Source organism: Mus pahari, chromosome 6 (genome assembly GCF_900095145.1).
Source record: "Mus pahari chromosome 6, PAHARI_EIJ_v1.1, whole genome shotgun sequence".
Taxonomy (NCBI): Eukaryota; Metazoa; Chordata; class Mammalia; order Rodentia; family Muridae; genus Mus; species Mus pahari.
The window spans coordinates 99867616-99887782 of record NC_034595.1 but is presented as its reverse complement, the minus strand read 5'-3'; the positions used below and the strand labels follow the sequence as shown (position 1 = coordinate 99887782).

The 20167-nt window shown below is 54.8% G+C and overlaps 1 protein-coding gene across 5 annotated transcripts in view; it reads right to left on the bottom strand.

The window, feature by feature from the left end:
- Casz1 (castor zinc finger 1) overlaps positions 1 to 20167 on the bottom strand; it is a 150068-nt gene that overhangs the window by 41020 nt on the left and 88881 nt on the right. For 3 of the 5 annotated variants that reach the window (XM_021199989.1, XM_029539898.1, XM_029539899.1), the window contains exon 4: positions 11273 to 11311. In XM_021199989.1, coding sequence (XP_021055648.1) covers positions 11273 to 11288 — 16 coding nt within the window. In that variant the 5' untranslated portion in view covers positions 11289 to 11311. Of the gene's footprint in view, positions 1 to 11272; positions 11312 to 11697; positions 11851 to 20167 lie in introns of those variants that run through there. The other 2 variants (XM_029539897.1, XM_021199988.1) reach the window with 1 other exon arrangement.

The window sequence follows — 20167 nt, the reverse complement described above, 5'->3', positions numbered from 1 at the left end:
AAAGGAGAAAAGGAGATTAAAAAAGAAAGATGGGGGAGAGCCCATACCAAGCCCCACAAACTCCCTGCACCCGCTCTCAAGTCTGTCTGGAAATGTTATGAGCACAAAGAGAGCACAAGGACAGCCACCTGCTGTCCCTGACAACTGGGACAGCCGCAGCTAAGGGACAGGCTGTGAGATCAGGACCCAAAAAAAGGAGGTGAGAAAGTGGACGGTGGAGGGAGGCAAGGGGGTTTTGCAGAGGGACAACAGGAAAGATCAAAGCCAAGAAGGTGTGGGGAGGGTGGGGGTGAGGGGCTCAGCATCTGGCCAGGACCTGCAGGTAGAGACCCAGACAGCCCAGAAGGCTCCTGGAAGCCAGGCAAAATGGAATAGAAGGGTGCTCTGTGGGATACTGGGTGTGAAGGGGGTGGTGAAGAGGGAGAGAAGAGGACTGGAGAAGAGGGAGCGAGGTCTATTAAAATCCTCTCAGTGCATAACACAAAATGTCAGGGTTTATAGCTTCATTCTTGGCTTTGCCGGGACTGAGAACCCTGAACAGAAATGTCACCGCTTGTCATGTTTAATCACCTGCTGTTTGTTAACACCTCCCCTGCAAGGAGCCTGTCTCAATCTGCCCCTGGGCCCCCAAGGGACCTGGAAACTGAAAACATCCAGGCTTCTTCTCAGGGGCTCTTAGCCCTGCCTCAGGTTCCTGAGGGCTCCTTCTGCAGTCATCTGCAGACTTTCAAGGAGTCCCAGGATGACCCTTCTTATCAAGAGGGTCATGACCCCACTGGCAGGAGCTGGCACGCTTGGCTTGGAAGAGCCTGGTCATCCATTGCCCGCGCTCCAGCCTATCCCACCTGCTGCCTCTACCCAGAGCCTAGACAAAGTCAGTCAAGGAAGGCTTGAACATCACTGTTCCAGCGTGAGCATCAATGGCTATGGCACATCTGTTTTATCCACCTACATCCAAGCACACTGACTGCGGTTCCTGCTGGGTTCCCTCTCAGACCCCTCCTTTCTGGGTTGTTTGGGAGCCCTCATCCCCACTGCTTTGTATCATCCCCCTCTTGGGCAGGGTAGGTATCTGTAGTGCCAGGGTGGTTATGCCCCAAGTACCCTCCAGTCTCCCTAAGAACGTTGCGATGCTCCCCACCTCCTAATTCATAGTATGGTCAAATCCCGCAAAGCACTCAGGTTCTCTCAAACCCACACAAGCAAAAAGGGGGCAAACGTAGCTCAGGGTTCAGGCTGAGCCCCACTCCATCAGACAGCTTTGTGCAAAGCAGCCACTCTGCTCTCCATAGCTCCTGAGGTAACCCTGTGAGTTCTAGCACTGGGGGGCTGCTCCTGAACTGACTAAAGCGGTCTCTCAGTGGGCCATGGGAAGCCTCCTCCTCCTCCTCCTCCTCCTCCTCCTCCTCCTCCTCGGCCTTCACAGAAGTACACTGTACAAACATAAACCTGAAGACGTGTCTCCTAGGAGAAGAAAGCTCATCTAGATGGCTGCCACAAGTACTTCCGTCTGGTCTGCTCACCTCTATCTCACCAGGGTCCCACCCTGGCAGCCCTCCCTGGGGACATGCAGAGAGTCCCTTTCTTGGGGACTGTGATGGATGAAGGCCTGCAGCAAAGTAAGCTTTCCTGTAAACCTTAGCAGGCACTTGCATCAGCTGCTACACTGCAGGGTGTGCCCAGGAGGAGTTCGAGGGGACAAAGTGGACTTAACTGGGATCCAGAGCTCTTCAGGGACACAAGCTGAATAACACAGTCAACACCCTGGGATCTACGCTTTGTAATTTCCCCTCAACATTGCCATGTGGACCAGTCCTTAGGGAAGCCTGCGTCCCTCTGGCAAGGAAGCTCCCTACTGTGTCTGTCTCCTGGCTTTTAGGGACAGTCTGGCAGTGACCATGGGTCTTCTGCTTCCCCACCTGTGTCTTCTGGGGTTTGTTTATTTTGTTTTTATTTTATTTTTTCTTCAGTGCCAGAGATGGAACCATGTTTAGAACCTTTTCTAAGCAAGTGGCTCTACAGCTAAGCTACGTCCCCAGCACCCGTGAAACAGGCTGAGCCGCACAGACCCCTGTCGTTTGCTAAGAAAGATGAGTGTTAGGCGTGACGTCCATTCTCGGGGTCTCTCAGAAGGAAGGTGCTGGGCAGAAACTCAGAGGACGCGTGAGGTCATGTGACGCACGTCCTCTCCAAGATGCCCCATCTATCTGCTATCCACAGGGAGAGAGGTCTCAGTGATAGAGGAGCTACAAACCCTTTTCCAGCCCCTCAGACCTCACCAGACTGGCCCTGTTAGCGGCACTCACCACAAATAGGCTTTCTGATAAAGCTGGCAGAAAAACATTCCAGAGCTCAATACAATGTCAGGACAGGAACCCCATGTGTCCAGTCCGGGTGGCATCTAGACACCTGCTTGAGGACACACCCATGCCTATGGGAATGCAGTGGCCCACACAGCAAGCCTTGGTCAGGGCCGAATGGGATCAGGTGGAGTCGACTGTAGGTCACCCCTCTTGCATAAGAAGTATTTAGCTGCGGAGGTTCCCTAGCTTCTCCAGGACCCCGAGGGAGGACTGTATTGAGCAGCCTCCACTACAGCCTCCAACCAAGGTTGATCGACTGTCCTAGTTGATGTAGAACCTGGGAGTCGTAGAATGTTGGTCTTTGTAGTCCTGGGTAAGCTTGGGTGGGTGATGGCCTTACATGCTCCGCCATGTTGTTCTGAAGGGTGGATATTCTGCCCAAAGGCTGTGTGGCTGTGCTCCCGAAGTTCCCATCTTGGTAAAACGGATGACTTGGGGCCTTTTTTGTGTGCCTAAGAAGAAGGCCCCGCCTCTCTGCTGGAGTTCTTAAAAGCTGTTCCGTATGACAGCCGGGTTCCATAGACACATGCAGAACGTGTCTTCTACCCAAGCAGACCATGGCACATCCCAAGAGGACAGGGGAAGTGAGGCCTGGCCTGGGGTGTAGACGCTCCCGGATCTAGAGCTGGTGGGCCTGAGACCTCAGCTTTATCAGAGGGACATGCCTCCTGGCCAGGCCGCCTGCTATACGCCTGTCATTAATTCACTATTAGATGGGAAATTACTCCTCACCCAGGGATATAAGTTTTCATCTGATTTTAAGTTGCATTCTTAAAACAATTACCAGGGCATCTGGCGATGACTTCACCACACTACCCAGGCCCTGCAGGGGAGAAGGGGCAGCCCTGAAGCTGCACAGGCCCCGCTCCAGGCCCTGAAGGGAGCTGGAGGGACTCAGAGCCCCAGCCTCCACTCAGACCCTGAGAGAGCAGTGGACACACCAGGAGAGGCTCCCTCCCGTGCCACCCGCCCCCGAACCCACCGGTGACAGTTGCCGAAAGCCTCAGCAGCTGGTGCCGCGGGAGCGTTTTCTATTTTTAATTGTTTGATCGGAATATTAACTCATCTAGGCCCGTTCCCAAAGCTCAGTCCCAGCCAAAGGGTTTCCCCCATTTCCCACACCTCCTTTCTCCCCCTCTGCAGTCAGAATCAACGTTGAAATTAATAATCAGAGACACACAGGCCCCTGTGCATTTGCAAGAGATCAGAGTAGAGAAGATTTTAAAAAAGAAGACAGCCCCCTCCATAATCCAGAGAGGCCTTAGGGCTGGTCCTGGCCTTCCCTGCTCTCTGAGCATTGTCCCTGGGCTCCAGGGCAACAGTGGTTGCTCGGGCACACAAGCACAGCCACTCCGACACCACCCTTACACTTCCTGGCCTTTTTCCCTGGCCAGCACAGTTCTTTGCTCTGGGTCCAGACCAGCTGGGCGAGAGGCTGGCTTTTGTTGTAGCTTTTCCGCATCCACTTAGAGGAAGGGAGCTCTTGGGTGAACTGGCCAGCAACTCTTCTATGGTTACCACAAGGACTGGGCCATCGACCAAGGGCAACGGTGTGGTTTGGTATTTGAACTTGGGATAGGTAGGCCTCTGCCGAGTCTGCCGAGTCCAAACCTGACCCTGTCACTTTCATGGGACCCCTTGTTAGGAAAGGTCTCCCACCTAGCTAGCCCAAGGGCTCCTGTCCGCCTGGCCCTCCTCTTTCCAATGCTCTCAGCGTCCACTGTTCCGCTCTTCCTTTCAAGGTCACGGGGCCGTCCACACCAGGAATATTTACTCACCAGACTGGCCCTGTTAGCGGCACTCACCACAAATATGCTTTCTGATAAAGTTGGCAGAAAAAAAAAATTCTAGAGCTGAAAACAATGTCAGAAATTAGCCCCCCCCCCCAGCCTTCCAGGGTGAGGTGGGGCCTGGAACAGGTCATGCGACTCTCTGGGGACAGGCCTGGGGAGCTTTGGTTACTTTCTCTCTGGCTCTGCTCCTTCCGGCTTTACCTCCAACACACAGCCCGTGGCCTGGGCACTGAGGACTGGGGACTAAGCTGAAGACCACTGAAGTCTTGAGGAAAAGTCTTCCTGCGGCCTCCGGAGCACAGGGCCAGGCCAGGCAGCCTCTACCTTGGCTGCTCCCTGGGCCGTCTCACCTCGCTGAGCCCCCTCCCCCCATCCCGTCCTCTCTCTGTGCACATGGGCTTTAATGTTTTTATTACCTGTTTGACTCTCTGCCTTATTGCTTCTCCCCTTAATGGGGCCGTAACCGTGGAAACGAGGAATAAACGGCCACCAGAAAATGAGATGATTAAACAGGTCACCCTGGCAAAACAAACTCGGCTAAGGAACCTCTGGGGGTGGGGAGGGGAGGCTACCCCTCCCCCATCTAGAGCCAGAAGGCACAGGACCAAGTCTGTCCATAGGCCCAGATCCCTAAAAGGACCGGGGCAGATGCAGTAGGGTGCCCCCTGCTGGCCAGCAAAAATACCCAGTCAATCCTCAATGGACCAGGCCTTCCGGCTTGCTCTAGCTTTGGGCTCTCAGGCAACAGGGAGAGGCACCTGTCAGAGGGTAAGGAAGGCTGAGGCCATGAAGTCTGGAAATACAGAGTTCCAGCAGCCTCCAACTAAAGTGGGGATCCCTGTCCCAGGAGGCTCAGCCGGGCTCCTCCAGTCTCCTGTTCTCATGTAGCACGTTCCCTCCCAGGGGTCCCCTTAATTCAAGGACAGAGTCCTGTAAGAAAAGATCAACTCTGGGATGTATGCTGTGGGAATCCCTGGTGTCTAGAGAAACACAAAGTATGTGGCTCCTTTCCGCTGTTTCCTCCAAAGCCAAGGGCTACCCTGGCCTCAATTCGGGCCACACACAAGACAGGCTTTACAAAGGGGTCTCTTTAGCCAAGCACCTAGGCCTCTGGCAGGGCCTGTGGGACCAGAGAGCAAGCCTGGGAGGTGGTGTTAACCATGGTTCTTCTGCTAGGGCCCAAACATAAGGCAGAGCTTGGAAGCTTTGGTAGTCTGGGCTGGGCCCTCATTCTAGCCTACCTGCCTATACTAGTCAGAGCACGGAGGGCTCTTAGCCTAGAGAACAGACACCCTGGACTGACTTGGCAGGACGGACGGACCACAGAGAAAGGAGAGGAAGGCCACACTACTGTGGCTGCTGCTCTCGTTTCCTTGGCCAGCAGCTTGACCTTATTATACACTTATTATACACGGGGCCCACACTGTTCCATACCATTGTCATGGAGAGTGGCGGCTGTCTTACTGTCCCCTTTGCCCCTCACGCCATCTATGACTCCAACCCATTCCTTCCTGTAAAGCAGGCTCTAGAAGCTCCTGAGGAGCGAAACCCCAGATCCTAAGGGAGTCAGACAACATTTCCTGCCTTCCTCCTTCTGCCCCACTCAGAAGCCCCGCAGGCACTTGGGGAAGAGGAATCTCCATCAATCAATTACATCAGCACTTATGGTGGGAAGGCATGGGCTCTAGCCCCATACCAAACACTGGGAGGAGATGTCAACACGGCAGCTAATGGTCATAGCTAATGGTCAGCATTAAGAGCTATAGCGGCAGGAGAAAACGAGGTCCCCGGCCTTGGCCTCCTGGGGACCGAGGCACATAAACATGAATGCTGTCCTGGCACACCGTGGGTATAACCGGCTTCTCAGAGCAGCAGGCCCCAGCCAGCCTCTTATCTCTTATCTCTTTCCAGGGCCAACTGGGTATGAGGCTGGCAAGGGGCGTGGGGAAGAAGGTGAGGAGGAAGGGCCTGCCCACCAGAGCCAGGTGGCTTGGCAAAAAGACAGAAAAATGTGGTTGCGCAGTGGAAGGTAACCGCTCTCAGCGTGGCAGGGAGAGGCCTGGGAGAAGTCTAGAAGACTTGGTAGGAGCATGTCCCCATGTCCCACAGCCTGTCCTCACCTCCAGCGTCTCTTGGTATAAGAAGACAGCATCTCTCTCTCTCTTACACTATGCTTGTCTGCAAACCGGGGAACTAGACAACCAGACTCTACCAAGTTCCTTAGGACTCCCTGAGCTGTGGCTTTGCCGCCTCTCCCCTGGAGGGGGTCTCTTCCCTGACAAGGACATGTCTGAGAGCCTAAGGTGTAAAGTCCAGTCAGCCAGACAGGTACACACACCAGACCACCAGCCTACCACCTTTCACGACCCACACAGTGAGGCCGTCTGCCCAAACTCCTCCACACCCCATGGCCGCTGGCCCACAGCCCCTTTCCAGTCTTGCTAGGCCCGGGCCTGACCATCGCGACAGCTGGCGCTTGCCTCGGGGACCCGGTTCTGGTAATTGCTTTGGAGCCACTTCCTTCCCTCTCTGACCATGAGGACCAGGAGAAGGGGAAGAGGAGGAGAAGGGGAAGGAGGGACACCAGCGGTCGCAGTTGCGGTTGATCAAGATTTTAAAACAAGTGTAGGACGGCCAAACCTCGGGGCCTGGGGTTGGTAATGAGTTGAAGACCTGATTCTCTGAGAATCAGGGCTGGTCTAAGGTGAGCTGACGGAGGGATCGAGATGTACCATTGACCTAGTAGGGTCCAGAGAGAATAGTCTAGCAGTCCACCCCATTCACTGCCTGGGAAGAAGGGCAGGGACTTGAGCCAGGGGCAGCAGCTTTAATGAGGAGATGCTGCTGTAGTGACTCAGCCCTGCAAAGGTGCCTCTATTTATTTTATTTTCCATCATAAAAACTCAAGCTGCAACTCAGCCAGATTCCCTGGTTGTGGGGGTGGGGAGTGTCGGCGGTGCGGGAGAAAAGTCTAACTGAGGCTCCCCCGCCCCACCCCTGCCCCACCCATGCCTCTCCTAAGAGCGTGTGGGTTCCCTTCTCTGGCCTTTACCAGGGAAGAGGGTCTTAGATAGGAAGCCTTGTAGACCTGCTTCTGCTGCCTCTGCCTGTCTCTGTAGAATGACCACGATGGACCTATTATTCTGCACTCACAGCCCTGAGCAGCTGGTGTCTCAAATGCTCTCTACAAAGAAGGGACCAATGATATGATTCTTACTTGACCCATGTGACTCTTCCCTGGATGCCTGCCCCACTGAGCAAAATCAAGTTGGTAGTCAAAGACCTTAAAGGTCATCTGATGCTCAGGCCCCTCCCTGTGTCACTGCTGGGTACACAGCCAGCCTGTCTGAATGGTACCAGGAAATACACCACTTCCAAGACAACCCATGCTGTCCTTGGCGCTGAGGGCTCCTTCCTGCCAAGATGGCACCAGAACACCCGCCCCCCTGCAGACTAGCAAAACCGGTGCCCAGCCTGGCCCTCGCTTAGACTGGTTGAGTGGGTGTATCTAGCCAAGTACAGTCTGGAGGAAGGAAAATCGAGGGCGATCTACTTTACCCAACCCAACATGAAATCCTTCCAAAGCGGACAAGGCCATTCCCACTCCCTGGTGCACGCTGGGTTAAGTGTACCCAGGGCTATGAGGGTTCCTAGGTGCTTCCACTTTGGGCAATACCTGGCTCTGAACCTTTGGCGCGCAGAGGTTCTGTATGTTGATACGCTGGTTGCAGGGACTGAGTGTGGAGAGCCAAGTTCTTTGCTCCTTGGAGGAAAGACACAACCAGGGGGAGTCTTGCCACTCTCCTTCAGGCTTAGTCTGTTTCCCCGGCCAGCGAGCTCTCTTAGCCTCATCTTCCCTGACCTCCCTGTCACTAAAGACTCTATGACATGGGAGGAGAGGGTCTGCCTGAGAGGAAGGGTCCTGGCCTGCAGTCCCAGTAGGACAGACAGTTCTGGCTCAGTAAGTCCTGCCAGTGAGTTGTCTGAATGACAGGGCTGCAGCCATGATGCTTTAGCTAGCTCCCTCTGGATTCGATGGCCGTCCCTTTGAGCCTGCTCTCTTGCCTATGTGACCCTTTACCCAGAACAGCCTACTTTGGATCCTCTGCAGGATAGCTCTTCCCCTTCTCAAGAGGGGCATTAGAAAGAGATCCCAGATGATCAAGGGCAAGCGTTGTCAGATATCTGCTGCTCTTACATAGCGATTTCTTACCCAGGCGCCAGTGTGTTCAGGCCCAGAAATCAGCCTGGGGTGGGGGTAGGGCCTAATCCTGGGGAGCTTCCCAAGTACAGGATGGCTCTACCTGTGTCTGAAAGCTTCCTCCCCCTCCCCTCCCCCTCCCTATCCCCTCCCCCTGGGAAATCACTCTAAAAGGGCCTAATGGAACCATGTCCTCCTCTCTTCCTCTCTCCTCCCTCCCTCCCTCTCCCTCTCTCTCTCTCTTTCCCTTTTTTTTTATTAGCATTTGTGGAATTTATTCCCAAACTCTCCTAATCTTCCGTACACAACCATTTGATTTGCATAACCCAACCCCCTCTCATAAAAACTGGCTGCTAGTTTAATTAAAAAATGTAAATTTGCTGTCATCTCGGGGCCTGGTGAATTAGGACGACATCGGCATTTTTTATTGCTAAAGACGTCCAGATTGATCCAGCCCTTGGCTGAACTATGGTGGGGGAAAAGAGGTCCACATGGCCCCTGAGGGTCTTCAGATACTTCTGCCCCTCCTGAGAAACCTCAGTCCTCCCCAGCCACTGAATTACTTGTGGCCAGAGCGCTTCAGGACCTAGACATGTCCAAGGGTGGAGGGGACAGTTAAGTCATCATCCGGGACTTGTTGGAGATCTCTGGTACTGACAACTCTTTGACCGGCTTACTCTCTGGTGAGGCCCTTAGCTGGAGCTACCAGGGCTGCTCCCATAGGATGGGAGCTGGGCCCTGCACCGCACTAGCAACTAGCCTTGGCATGTCCCTGTGCATCAGGGAGGTCAAGGGAGATGTTCTCAGCTCCTGAAGATGAGAACACAGCTGCCCCAGAGATGGACTCAGGGAGTGAGTCCCCGTCTGCTTGCCTTGTTTTGTTAAGTGAGGGAAAGTGCTTTTCTTCTGAAGTTCTGAGATTAGGTGAAACTCCCAAGATCAGAGAAGAGACAGGAGGTGTCACCAGGCAACTCCTCCAGGAAGCTGAACTTTGATACCCTGGACCTTCCTCCCTCTCTGTGTGGCCAGAGTCCAGACTTGGGTCCCACTGGGAGTGCCCTACTCCAGCTGACTTCCTGGCCCTTCTGGCTTCTAGGAAAAGTTTCCAGAGCCTGTCCCTGGAGTGTGAAGAGCAGCAAGTCTCCCCAGAGTCCTTAAGGTGCCACAGGAGGCTCTGTCACTTGCCTCCTGCCCTGCTATCGTGACACTCCCCAGCCTCCATGGCAGCCTAGGAGAGGCTGGCCATGGCAGGATGGGAGCCAGCTCCAGTTGGCACTTAGGTCAGAAGGAAGAGAGCGGGGGCCCGCCTTCCAGCTGAGTAATACCTCAGTCCCTGTGCTGGCCCATTGGCAGGCTCTCCTGTGCCAGGTAGAGGGTGGTGCCAAACACTGGGCCTGTCCCTGAGCTCTGCTTCTTGGCTGGGATGGGTGGGGGCCCCATTTCTGAAGAAAGGGGGGGCGGGTCCTAAGAGGGTGGTGTAGAGACACCTGATTCGAGGTGGAGGCGGGCTGGCTCTCTGCGGGGTGGAGGCCAGGGAGGGGCAGGGTGGCAGCAATGGCTTCAAGACACCTTTCCCAATCTGCCCAGCAGGGGGTGTTGTACCCTTCCTGGGCACAGATGTCCCCAGGACCTCCACATCCCATTAACCAAGAGCACACCTGTCCCCTACAGTCCAACCACTCTGTGAAGGTGCCCCGCCCCCACAACACACATTCCTGATTGTCCTCTCCTGCCTCCTGCCCCCCTCTGCCTCACTGTATGGGTCCCATGGGAGTATGCGTGAACTTGGGCAAGTCTAACAACAACCCTAAAAACCACTCATTGGCACCCAGCTTTCCTTCCTCAAATGAAACAGAAGGGGTCAGGGGTCAGTTCTGAAGAATTACCAACCTAATTTTCTCCTAAGACACTAAAGAAGGGCACTGATTTGGACAGCCTGGGGCGTGAAAGTCCTGGCCCACAGTTAGTTGGGATAGAGGCGGCTGGTGGAAGACTTCAGAACGAAGCCAAGCCGTGCTGGACTCGGGGTGTAGGCTCAGGTGCAAGGAGAACAGGAGTAAATCAAAACTAGAAAGAACCAAAGTCACAGGCTAAACTCTGCCCAGGCCAGGGGGCACTAGCTGGAGCCTGATCCTAGCTAGCCCCATGCCAGGCTCCCCAGACCTAGATATCTAAATGCAGTCTTTGGTTTGGCCTACTGTCACCTCCCAAAGTAGGTGCTAAAAGGGGGCTAAAGGAGAGAGAGAGAGAGAGAGAGAGAGAGAGAGAGAGAGAGAGAGAGAGAGAGTCCTGGGCCCCTTACTTTGAACTGATAACAGCCACCTCAGCCCACAGCTTCTCAAGTGAAAAACACTCATTAGCCGTAATAAGCAGCTTGATCATCCGACACAGCCTTGTCCCAAATAAATTAAATTCCTTTACCTTGAGACAGTCGCCCCGAAACCAGACTAACCACCTTTCCCAACAGGACGCTGCTTTCAAAAACTAAACCACCCCCCACTAAAAAAATAAAAACACACACCCCATAAGCCACACCACACCACACACACACACACACATCTTTGCAAAGGGAAAAGTGTGTCTAAAAAACACAAGAGAAAAAACACAGAGAACAAAATCCCCCACAAAAACCCCCTAAATCCTCCTCTCTCTGTCTCTGGGTGCCCCCAGCTCCCTGTCCCCTCGGTTCTTTCATAATGACAAGCATCAAATTAGTCACAGTCACTAAGCGAATGACAAATAACAATATCACCATCCAGAAAGCAGGGCTAGCAGGGACCATGGGCACAGACCCCTGGCGCCTGTCCGGTACCCTCGGCTCAGCTGCTAGCTCATTGGGCTAAAAATACTAACTTCCGTCAAAGAACCGAAAGAAAAGTGAAAGAGCCTCCCCCGTGGGTTCCCACCGCGCTTACCTGTTCCAAGATCCATTCTCCGCTCCTTGGTCCCAAACTCTTCGAGAAACGCCATGAAAAGAAGAAGAGAGAAGAATGTTTAGTATCTCGCGGGCCCCCTGTCCCCGCCCGCCCGCTGTCCCTCCCCGCCGGGCCGAGCGCATCCCGGGCTGGGGGACGCGCGCCCGGCCGGGCCGGGCCGGGTCGGGAGGGCGGCGGCGGGGAAAGTTTGCTCCGCGCCTCACGCTCGCTCTCACGCTCCGGCCCGCACGCTCCCAGCAGCTCCGAGTTCCTCCAACTAAAACAGAAACTGCCCGTAGCTGTCGCTCGGCCGGGGATCAGGCCCGCCAGGCCGAGGATCCCCCACCCCCACATCCCGTCCCGAGCGCGCAGGGGTCGCCGCTCCGGCCCTGCCCGGCCCTCCCCCGCCCGCTGCCGGTACTCACCATAGTCGGAGAGTCGAAAGCCGAATTCACTTAAATAATCAACTTTCATAATACTTAATTAATGCCTAATTGCAACTGATTACTCCCCGAATAACAAGTTGTTTTAAAATCCTGATGTCATTGCTCCTGACGGTAACACTCAGGGTAACAGTTTGGCAGGAGGGAGCGGGGCGGGCGGGAGCGGCCGGGCGCTGCCAGGCGCCGAGGTGATTGGCAGGGTGGCCATGGCACCGCCCCTCGCCGGGAGCGCGCGCGGCTCCGGCAGGTGAAAGATCGGACTCGCGCGCGCGCGCGCCCGCCTCGCAGTGGTGCGAAGGTGAATGGGCGGGCGCGCGCGCGCGCTCCCAGCGCACAGGCTAGGGGCGGGCGGGCTGAGGAGGGCGGGCGGCGACTTCTCCCAAAGCTCAGGGAGGAGAGGGAGGCGGGGCCGGCGCTCGCGGGGTCGCGTGCGAGGGAGGGAGAGGCTGGTGTGCCTGTGAGGTGTGTGTGCTCGCTCGCTCGCTCGCTCGCTCGCGTGGAGGAGTCGTGCCGCCCGAGCGAGGCGAGGAGCCGGCACCCGCGCACACGCGCCGACTCCCGCCGCGGGCGGGCGGGCGGGCGCGCGCGCACCCCTCCGGCTCCCCTCGGCCGCCCGGGGCCGTCGGCCACCCTGTGCGCGCCCGCGTAAACTTTTCCGCGCGGGAGCGAGCGCAGGTGCGAGACTTTTTGCGGATCGCGCGCGCGCGTGCTCGCTCGCGCGCTCCTGCCGTTCCCTTCCGAGGTGCCCTTGGGCAGCGGGTGGGGCGGGTGTGGAAGGGGTTCTGTTTCCCTTGCTCACCCCACTTCCCTCATTTTTTTTTTTTTTGTTGTTGTTGTGGCTATTGGAGTTGGAAGAAGAAAGGAGTCGCGGGCGGCGCGGCTGGGTGTGCCGGAGAAACTCGCACGTCAGCCTCGCGCGCTCCCCTCCCTCTCCCCCTGCGCGCACTCGCGCGCGCTGGCCACCGCACTCCCGCAGACCGCACAGGCTCCAGTTTCCACCGCTTCCCTTTGCTTTTGCCCTTAAAATGGCCCCGGAGTCCCTCCATGTCAGGTCACACAAGTTCCAGTCCCCAGGCCTTTCTCCTCCCCACCCCTCCTCGTCTTCCCTCACAGTCTCTTGGCAATCTCCTCCGTAGACCCACTTCATCACTTGGGCTTCCTTTCCATCTCTGAACACAGGCACCCCTCAAGCAAGTTGGCCAGCGTCCTGACACCTGTTCCCTGGGGACCACACCCTGCCCACTCTGGTGTCTCTTAGGGCTGGACCAAGCACTTCTCCCTTTCTCCCTGGGTTTGTAAGTCTCACAGCCAAGCCCTTTTTTCCATACAACCCCAAATGGTTCATGCTATAGCCTCAGGTATTCAAAACTTTCTGTGGCCATCTGGCTTGGAGGAGCTCAAGGGAAGTTTCCTGAAGGGAGTGGGGCCAGCCTGCTGTCTACCTCATCCTACGGTCCTCTCTCCTGTTGAAGGATGGGCCTCACAGACTTCCAGTGAGGAGAAGAGAATGAGCTTGGGCTCACCCGGTCTGGGCAGCATTCAGCAAAATGGCGCTGCCCTATTTTTGCAATATTTCTATTTTGCAAAGGGAGGGGCCCAAGGAGGCCTTGAGGCGAAGACTTCAAGGGAGTTAACAATCTACTCTTTCTCCTACTTTCCCCTTATTTTTTCTTCTTTTTGTCTCACCTGTTTTTTAGTTCTGAATGGCTCCACAAAGAATCCAGCATCCCTCTCTTGTTTCACCTCCCTCTCTGCTGCCTCCTTGGGAACCTCGGTCTAGGTTGTCACACACCCTCCCTCCATGCTTCTGATCCATCCCCATCCTTGGGTGCAAAGACCTAACTTTGCCAGAAGTGCCCTGGCCCTAAAGACCCTGAGTAAGGAAACGGGGTTCCCTAAACAAAGCCACATGCTCCCCAACATGGGCCCAGGGAAGCCAGACAGAGAGAACCGTCAGCCAGGCTTCCCTGTGGGATCTCTGTGTCCAGAACTGCCCTGGGGATCCTCTGTGGGTGCTGCTGCTCATCCACCCCCCCCCAAAAAAAACCCCAACAATGATTCTGCCCCCCCTTGTAGCTCCGGCTTGTAACAACAGGCAATTAGTCCCACACCCCAGTCTGGTGTGGGCCACTAGGTAAAGAAGGAAGCCTGGCATCAGAAATGGAGGCTGGTGAAGATGTCTGTATAGACAAGGAGCTCCCTGCACAGGGGACCTACAAAGTCTCTGGTTGGTTCTGAATGTCCCGGTTTTCAGCTGACGACAATCGGGGCTGACCCCTAAGAAGGTCTGGATAAGCAGGCAACACCTCTCCTTTCTAGTTACCTAGGCAAGAACAATAACTTTGGAGCCTCTGAAGGGCAAAGGCTGGCAAGGCATGGCTCACAGGGCAGGGCCAAGAGAAGGCCATAGATCAGGGCCAGCAAGAGGGGCTGCCACACGTGATCCATAGTGGGAGGGCCCCGGGCTGCCCAGAAAGTACCCTCTATTCTGAGGCAGTGGGTCGCAAGCAGCCGCCACAGGTGGAGTAGGCTGGACCCAAGAGTAAGGAGTCAGAAGAGAAGAGATTAGTGAAGTAAGAAACTGAGGCCGACTTGGCATCCTAGGATTTCAGTTCAGGGCCAAAGGGCTGAAGCATCAGGGTTGTGTGGGCCACGGGTCAAAGGCTGTGTGTTAAGCGTCTCTAGATCTCTGCTGCTCTCTGTCCCTCAGAATGTGCTCACAGCGACAGGGGAAGCCTAGAGGTCTGGTGTCTTTGAGGGCTGTCTCTCCTAGCCCTTCCTTATTACTCGGATGTGCTGACAACGCTGAGAACCTGAACCCCGCCATCGTGAGAACATTTCATGATTTCCACTGGTCTCAAGGGCCTGGGGCTCAGACCTTCCAGGTCTTTCTAGGACACGCCACCCCAGGCCGAACAGAAACCTCTTTAGCAACTTCATACAGTCAGGTGGGCCACGCCAGACCCCAGCCAGGTTGCCATGCTGGCTGGCATCCTCTCTCGTCCTGTGTCCTGTGCCCACTTGCCCTCCCTCCCCCTCCCTCCCCTTCCCTCCCTCTCGAGCCTGCGGCCTTCTCACTCGCCAGCCTGTTTACACACCAGGTATCTCATGCTTTATCTGCTCTCATTTTGAATTTGTAACTTTCACATAAACTTGAACAAGGCTCCTTTTGTTCTTGCACCCCACCCCAGGATCCCAATAAACTGGTTCCCTCTCAGGCGACTGGGCCAGGGCACAGAAGCCTTAGCCAGAGGTCTGTGTGTGCATGTGAACAAGCGTGTTCGCACCTGCGAGGGCGTCCGTGTATCTGAGGGTGCTCCGCAGGGATGAAGCGAGAGTATCAGGGGGAAACAGGGAGCCAACTGAATGTGGACAGGAAGTGTGGGGCAGCGGTGGCGGGGGGGGGCGGGGGGGGGCGGACACAGAAGGCCTGGGCCTCAGCTGGGACTGGGCTCAGCCAGCAGGTAGCAGAGAATGTGTGGGCCCTGGACAGGTGGGTGTTGGGCCAAGGAGGAGCACAGGAGAGGAGACAAAGGGGAGGACGGATCTTCCAGTCTAGTGGGTGGCAAGGCGAGATACCGAGGCCACACTAAGTGTAAGGCAGACACAGGGATCACATTATGGCAGGGTAGGGGCTGGCACAGCCGCACGCTCGGCCCGTAATCCTGTTAGCCAGCAATCTCCATTCCGAAAGAGCTTCATTTCTTTGTGAATATTTGTAAACTAGATATCTAATGGAAAATTATAGGAAAATTATAGTGAAATTCATGACGGAGAAATCCGATTATCCCTAATTCAATTATGCCATCTTAGCCCACACAGCACATTTCCCATTTTTTTCCCATAAATACCGATGCCAGGGGTCCCGGTAATCAAATAAAATTGAAAATCATCTTCCCATTAAATTCAATTAGCCGCAATTTCTAAAGCCTATCAGAGATTTTAATTACTAAATTATAAAATTCTCCAATGCTAAATTGAAACCAAAAAAATTGCACATCCTTATATTTCAGAGAAAAAAAAAGGGACCAGCAAAATCCTTCAAAAATGTTCTATTCTGTCCAAGTCCAGAGCAGTCTCCCTACCTGGAGGGACCTTGTGACTGCTGCTACCACTCTGCTTGGCAGGAATGCAAACTGCCCACCCCCCCAGGGGAGCACCCTTTAGGGGAGGGGCCCAGACATACCCACTAACAGAGAGGCAAACCACACCCCTAAGTCCAGCTAAGAAGGCAGGTAGCCATCTTCACTCTCCTGGCAGGCCTGGCTCCTGAGAGATCTTCAGCTCCGTCTCTCACAGTGAGGCCTCTAATTCTCAATGCTACTTTCTTGGTCAGTGAGCTGGGCCATAGCTAGTGGGGTTCGGGGAACAGACAGCTTCATTTAAGCATGGCTCCCGGAACCACTCCAGTGGTCCCCCTGATGGATGAGGCTGGGTCAAAGAGGGGAACAGAACAGATAGAGCACAGGATAGCCCTGTGTCCCAGAGACTTGTTAACAGGGGCTTCGAGAGTCTATGGGTCCTGACAAGAGTACCAGCTTCCTGGAACAAGAGGGAGACCAAATTGGCTCAAATCAGACTTCTTCCTGCATTTCCAGCTCATTCCACCCTTCTCTTCCCTCCCTGGAGAGAAGTCAGCACCCTTAAACTGGCCAGTACTCTCATGGAGAGACCCTTGTCCACACCACTTACCAGCCTCTAAGGGGTGCTCTGTGCTTCAGGAGAGCCCGGAGAAGTGACATTGGTGGCAGCTTAAGGTGTACCCTGCCTAAAACCCAAGCTAGGTGGCTGGGTAGGCAGCTGGTGGCCCCAGCAGGCTTAGGGGAGGCAGCTGAGCCCTGCCAGCAGTCCAGCACCCAGGAACAGGAGCAGGTCTGATCTGCCAGGCAGCCTGGAGTGCCAGCAGGGGAGGCACCGGCAAACAAAACAAAAACAAAAAAGTTAATTATCTTTGGCTTTTTCTTAATAAATATCCAAACTGGCCCGGCCGGATCCTCCGCTTTAGAGGGAGAAAGGAGAAGAAGAAGAAGAAAAAAAAAAAAACAAAAACACCCCAACCCAATCCAGCAGACCTTTTCTGTCTTGTGTGTCTATGTCTACTCTTCCTTTGTCTCTGATCCTTGAATTTGTCACTTACCAGAAACAGTGAACGTTTCACATTTTTTGCAAACTCGAAGAGACAGGCTACAAAAGCAGTTTTTGTTGTGGTGGTTTTTCGTGTGTTGGTTGGTTGGGTTTTTTTTTTGTTGTTGTTTAAGTTTTTGAGGTGGGAAAGTGGGGTGTGAGAGAAGAGAGAGGCAGGCGGGGAGAAGATGGCTGAGAAACACCAGCCGAAGAGAAGCAGGAGAGCGACAGGCTTGGAAGTGGAGCGGGTCTCAGCCTGCTGGCAGTGCCCCTGGTTGGGCCCTGCTCTCAGTGCCACGCTAGCCCTTTACTTCAGTTACAACCATCAGGAGGCACAGGGATTTCTCATGTTAAGATGCCCGAGCCACCACCAAAGCCACCCAGGTCTCTGTGGCCACTCGAGCTGCCCTGTTGGTGCGTGGTTTCTGTGCCAAGCCTCTCATTCAGGCGTAGGGCTGGGACAGACAGGGCAGGGGAAGGAGCGAGGGGAGGAGGGGATGTTGGCTGTCGTGGGAGGGAGGGTGTGTGTGTATGAGAGGCTTTTCTGCATCGAGTCATGAGCTGGGGAGAAGACAGTTTCATGTTGCAGCCTGGGCCTACATGTTCCGATGGCGTAGGTACACGCCTGGGCCCAAAGGCTCAGAAATACAAGGTAGGGCATGGGGTGGGGGCAGCCACCAGGACATGGAATGCTGGCTTTGGATTCTTCTGCCTGGGTTCAAATGCAAGCTCCACCAGCCATTACACAGCCAGGCTGTGTAATTCTAGTAAGTCACTGGCCATCTCTGGGCCCCCATTTCCTCACATTTAAAGGGAACTATTAGCAGTTCTTTAGGTCTGTAGGTGGGGAAGGGAAGTCAGAAACTGCCAAGGAGTGTAAGACTTTCTTCCTGGGAGATGAACACATTCTACAACCGGTGGTGATGGCTGTACTGTACACCCTTGTGAATATGCAAATAATAATAATAATAATAATAATAATAGTATTAAATAGTACATTTAAAAATGGGCAGATATGATGGCATGTGGATTATATCTCAATAAAGTGGTCACAAAATAGTGTGGGGAGAAGGGGAAAATATTGGCGGTTATGCCTGCACGTTTTAGAAAGAGGAATTCAGCTGGGCACAGAGTGAGTGGTCAGGAAGTATTCACCGATAATATGGGGCTTGGGCTGGTGTCTGTGAGTGTATACTGCTGGTGCTTACAAATGCATTCCTGCATGGGTTGCTGGCCAGCATGTTGTCAAGCCACTGAGCTGTCTCCCCCCCCCCACCCCCATGCCTGGTAGAAGATACTGGGCAGCTGCTCCCTGCCAGGGGGTGGGAAGTGCGTGGTCTCCTCCCACCTCCTTCAGGTCCCTGGAGAGAAGGCTGCCCACCGTGGCGGGCAGACTCCCGAGCTACACTCGCCGTCTTGCAGACACTCATATTCTCCATGTGCAGCAGACCGTGAATTCACCTTCATACTAGTTACAGGGTTATTTAGCTTCTCTTGACACTGACAATCACAAACTCTAATTCGCTGCTTGGTTTCTCCCTGCTGTGCCCTCTGCCCACCCCCAAAATCCTTGGGAGAGGATGGGAAGGACTGAGGTCCAGCCCTCTCTTGCCAAAGCTTGCCCTTTGGAGTGATAGATGGCAGGAGGCGGAGATGGTCAGCGGGAGAAGATGCTGGGCAGAGGGCTGGAGAGACAGGGTCTGGGAGACAAGGAGGTACCACCCGGCTGATGGGAGCCTCGTCCGCTCCTCCAGCTGACACTAATGTATTCAACCTGACATTCATCCTGTGAGTGAATGAGGATTCACCCATCAGGCTGCTGAGCCCAGGGCCTTGCCGGAACCCACAGAGAATGGACCCTAGGTCTGGGACTGGGCTCCTCAGATCAGGCAGCTGGCACAGGGCTGGCTCCTCTACCTGCTGCTAGATTATCAGGTGTCCCTCAGGATACCAATTTGATGGAGTCCATCCTACAGAGTTAATTCTCTTCCTCCGTACCTCCTCCAGGTCCCTATCAGGTCCCACCAATCCATCCTGGGGGCTTTGCCAGGCTTCCTGCCATGGAACCTGGGTCAGTCACTTCTCTTCCTTTGACAAAGACAGGTGGGGAACGGAGCCCTCGAGACTTCACAGATAAAGCCAGAACCAGGTGTCTGGGTACAATACGGGACTCTCTCATTGACAAAACCCAAAATACAGCCACTTATCAGGCAGTGTCTTAGAAGCAGAAAGCCAAGAGGACTCCACAAAGGTTAGAAGCTGGAGGTTGGAAAAAGAAAGCAGGGGGACAGGAGAGGCAGGGAATGGCACAGGCAGACCGGATCCTGTGTCCACTTACTCCTAGGTCCATTCTATAGCTCCACCCCTGCCAGCCGGGGAAGTGGCCATGGTGGCCTGGGCAAGAGAGAGAGAGAGATGTCAACGGGGCCGATGGGAGAAGGGGCTTGTTGACTGCAAACTGTCCATTATGGCTCAGATTATAAGCATATTGCACAGGGCTCTCTGCACGATGCCGGGGAAATCCAATACGCTGAAAGGTTAATGCAATCAATTAGGGTGACAAGGAAGTAAAACCTTCCGAGTAGATGAAAAGGAGAGAGGGGGAGGGAGCCATGCATTGGGGGGGGGGACATCGAGAGATGAGTGGTGGGAAGGGAAGACGGGAGAGAGACTTATGGGGCACACAGACGGCCTGGAGGGGAGGGGAGATGTAGAGACCAGGGAGGCACTTCAGCAGAGCCAACCAAAGAAGCACCCAGAGAGTACAACTTCCGCCCCAGACTTCCATGCGTTCCCTCTGACAAGAAGTGTGGTGCCCGGGTTTATTCCATAGCCCCGGTGACACCGGGTCAGCTTGGATCCCGGACCCTGGACAGCCTTGCTTGCAACCTCACCCTGCTCACCCTCACAGGCTGAAACCCAGACCCTGACCCTTCATCTGCTTCCCTTGGTCGGCTTCCTCCCAACCACTCCAGCCAGTTCAGGCCGGTGGAGCAGAGCCTGGTGGGCGGGAGCCCTGTTTTATAGAAGCTAATGGTCTGAGAGGAAGGGCTACATCCCAGGGTTCAGCGGCAAGTGTGAGGGGCCTGGGACTGCCTAGTGCACCCCCTCTGCAACCTTCCCCACCCCCAATGCCCTTCTTTTCCCAGAGATCCACTGGACTCAGAAGCTTTGCTGGCTCCAAGTCAGAGCTTTTCCAGGGATCAGGGAAAAGCTCCAGGGTACTGTCCGAGGGATGGGTGCTACATCTTGTGGCTGCTGGGGAAACTGGCTGGGCGGAGACCCTCGTCCTGCCTGCTGGATTTTGACCTTGCACGGTGTATCCTTC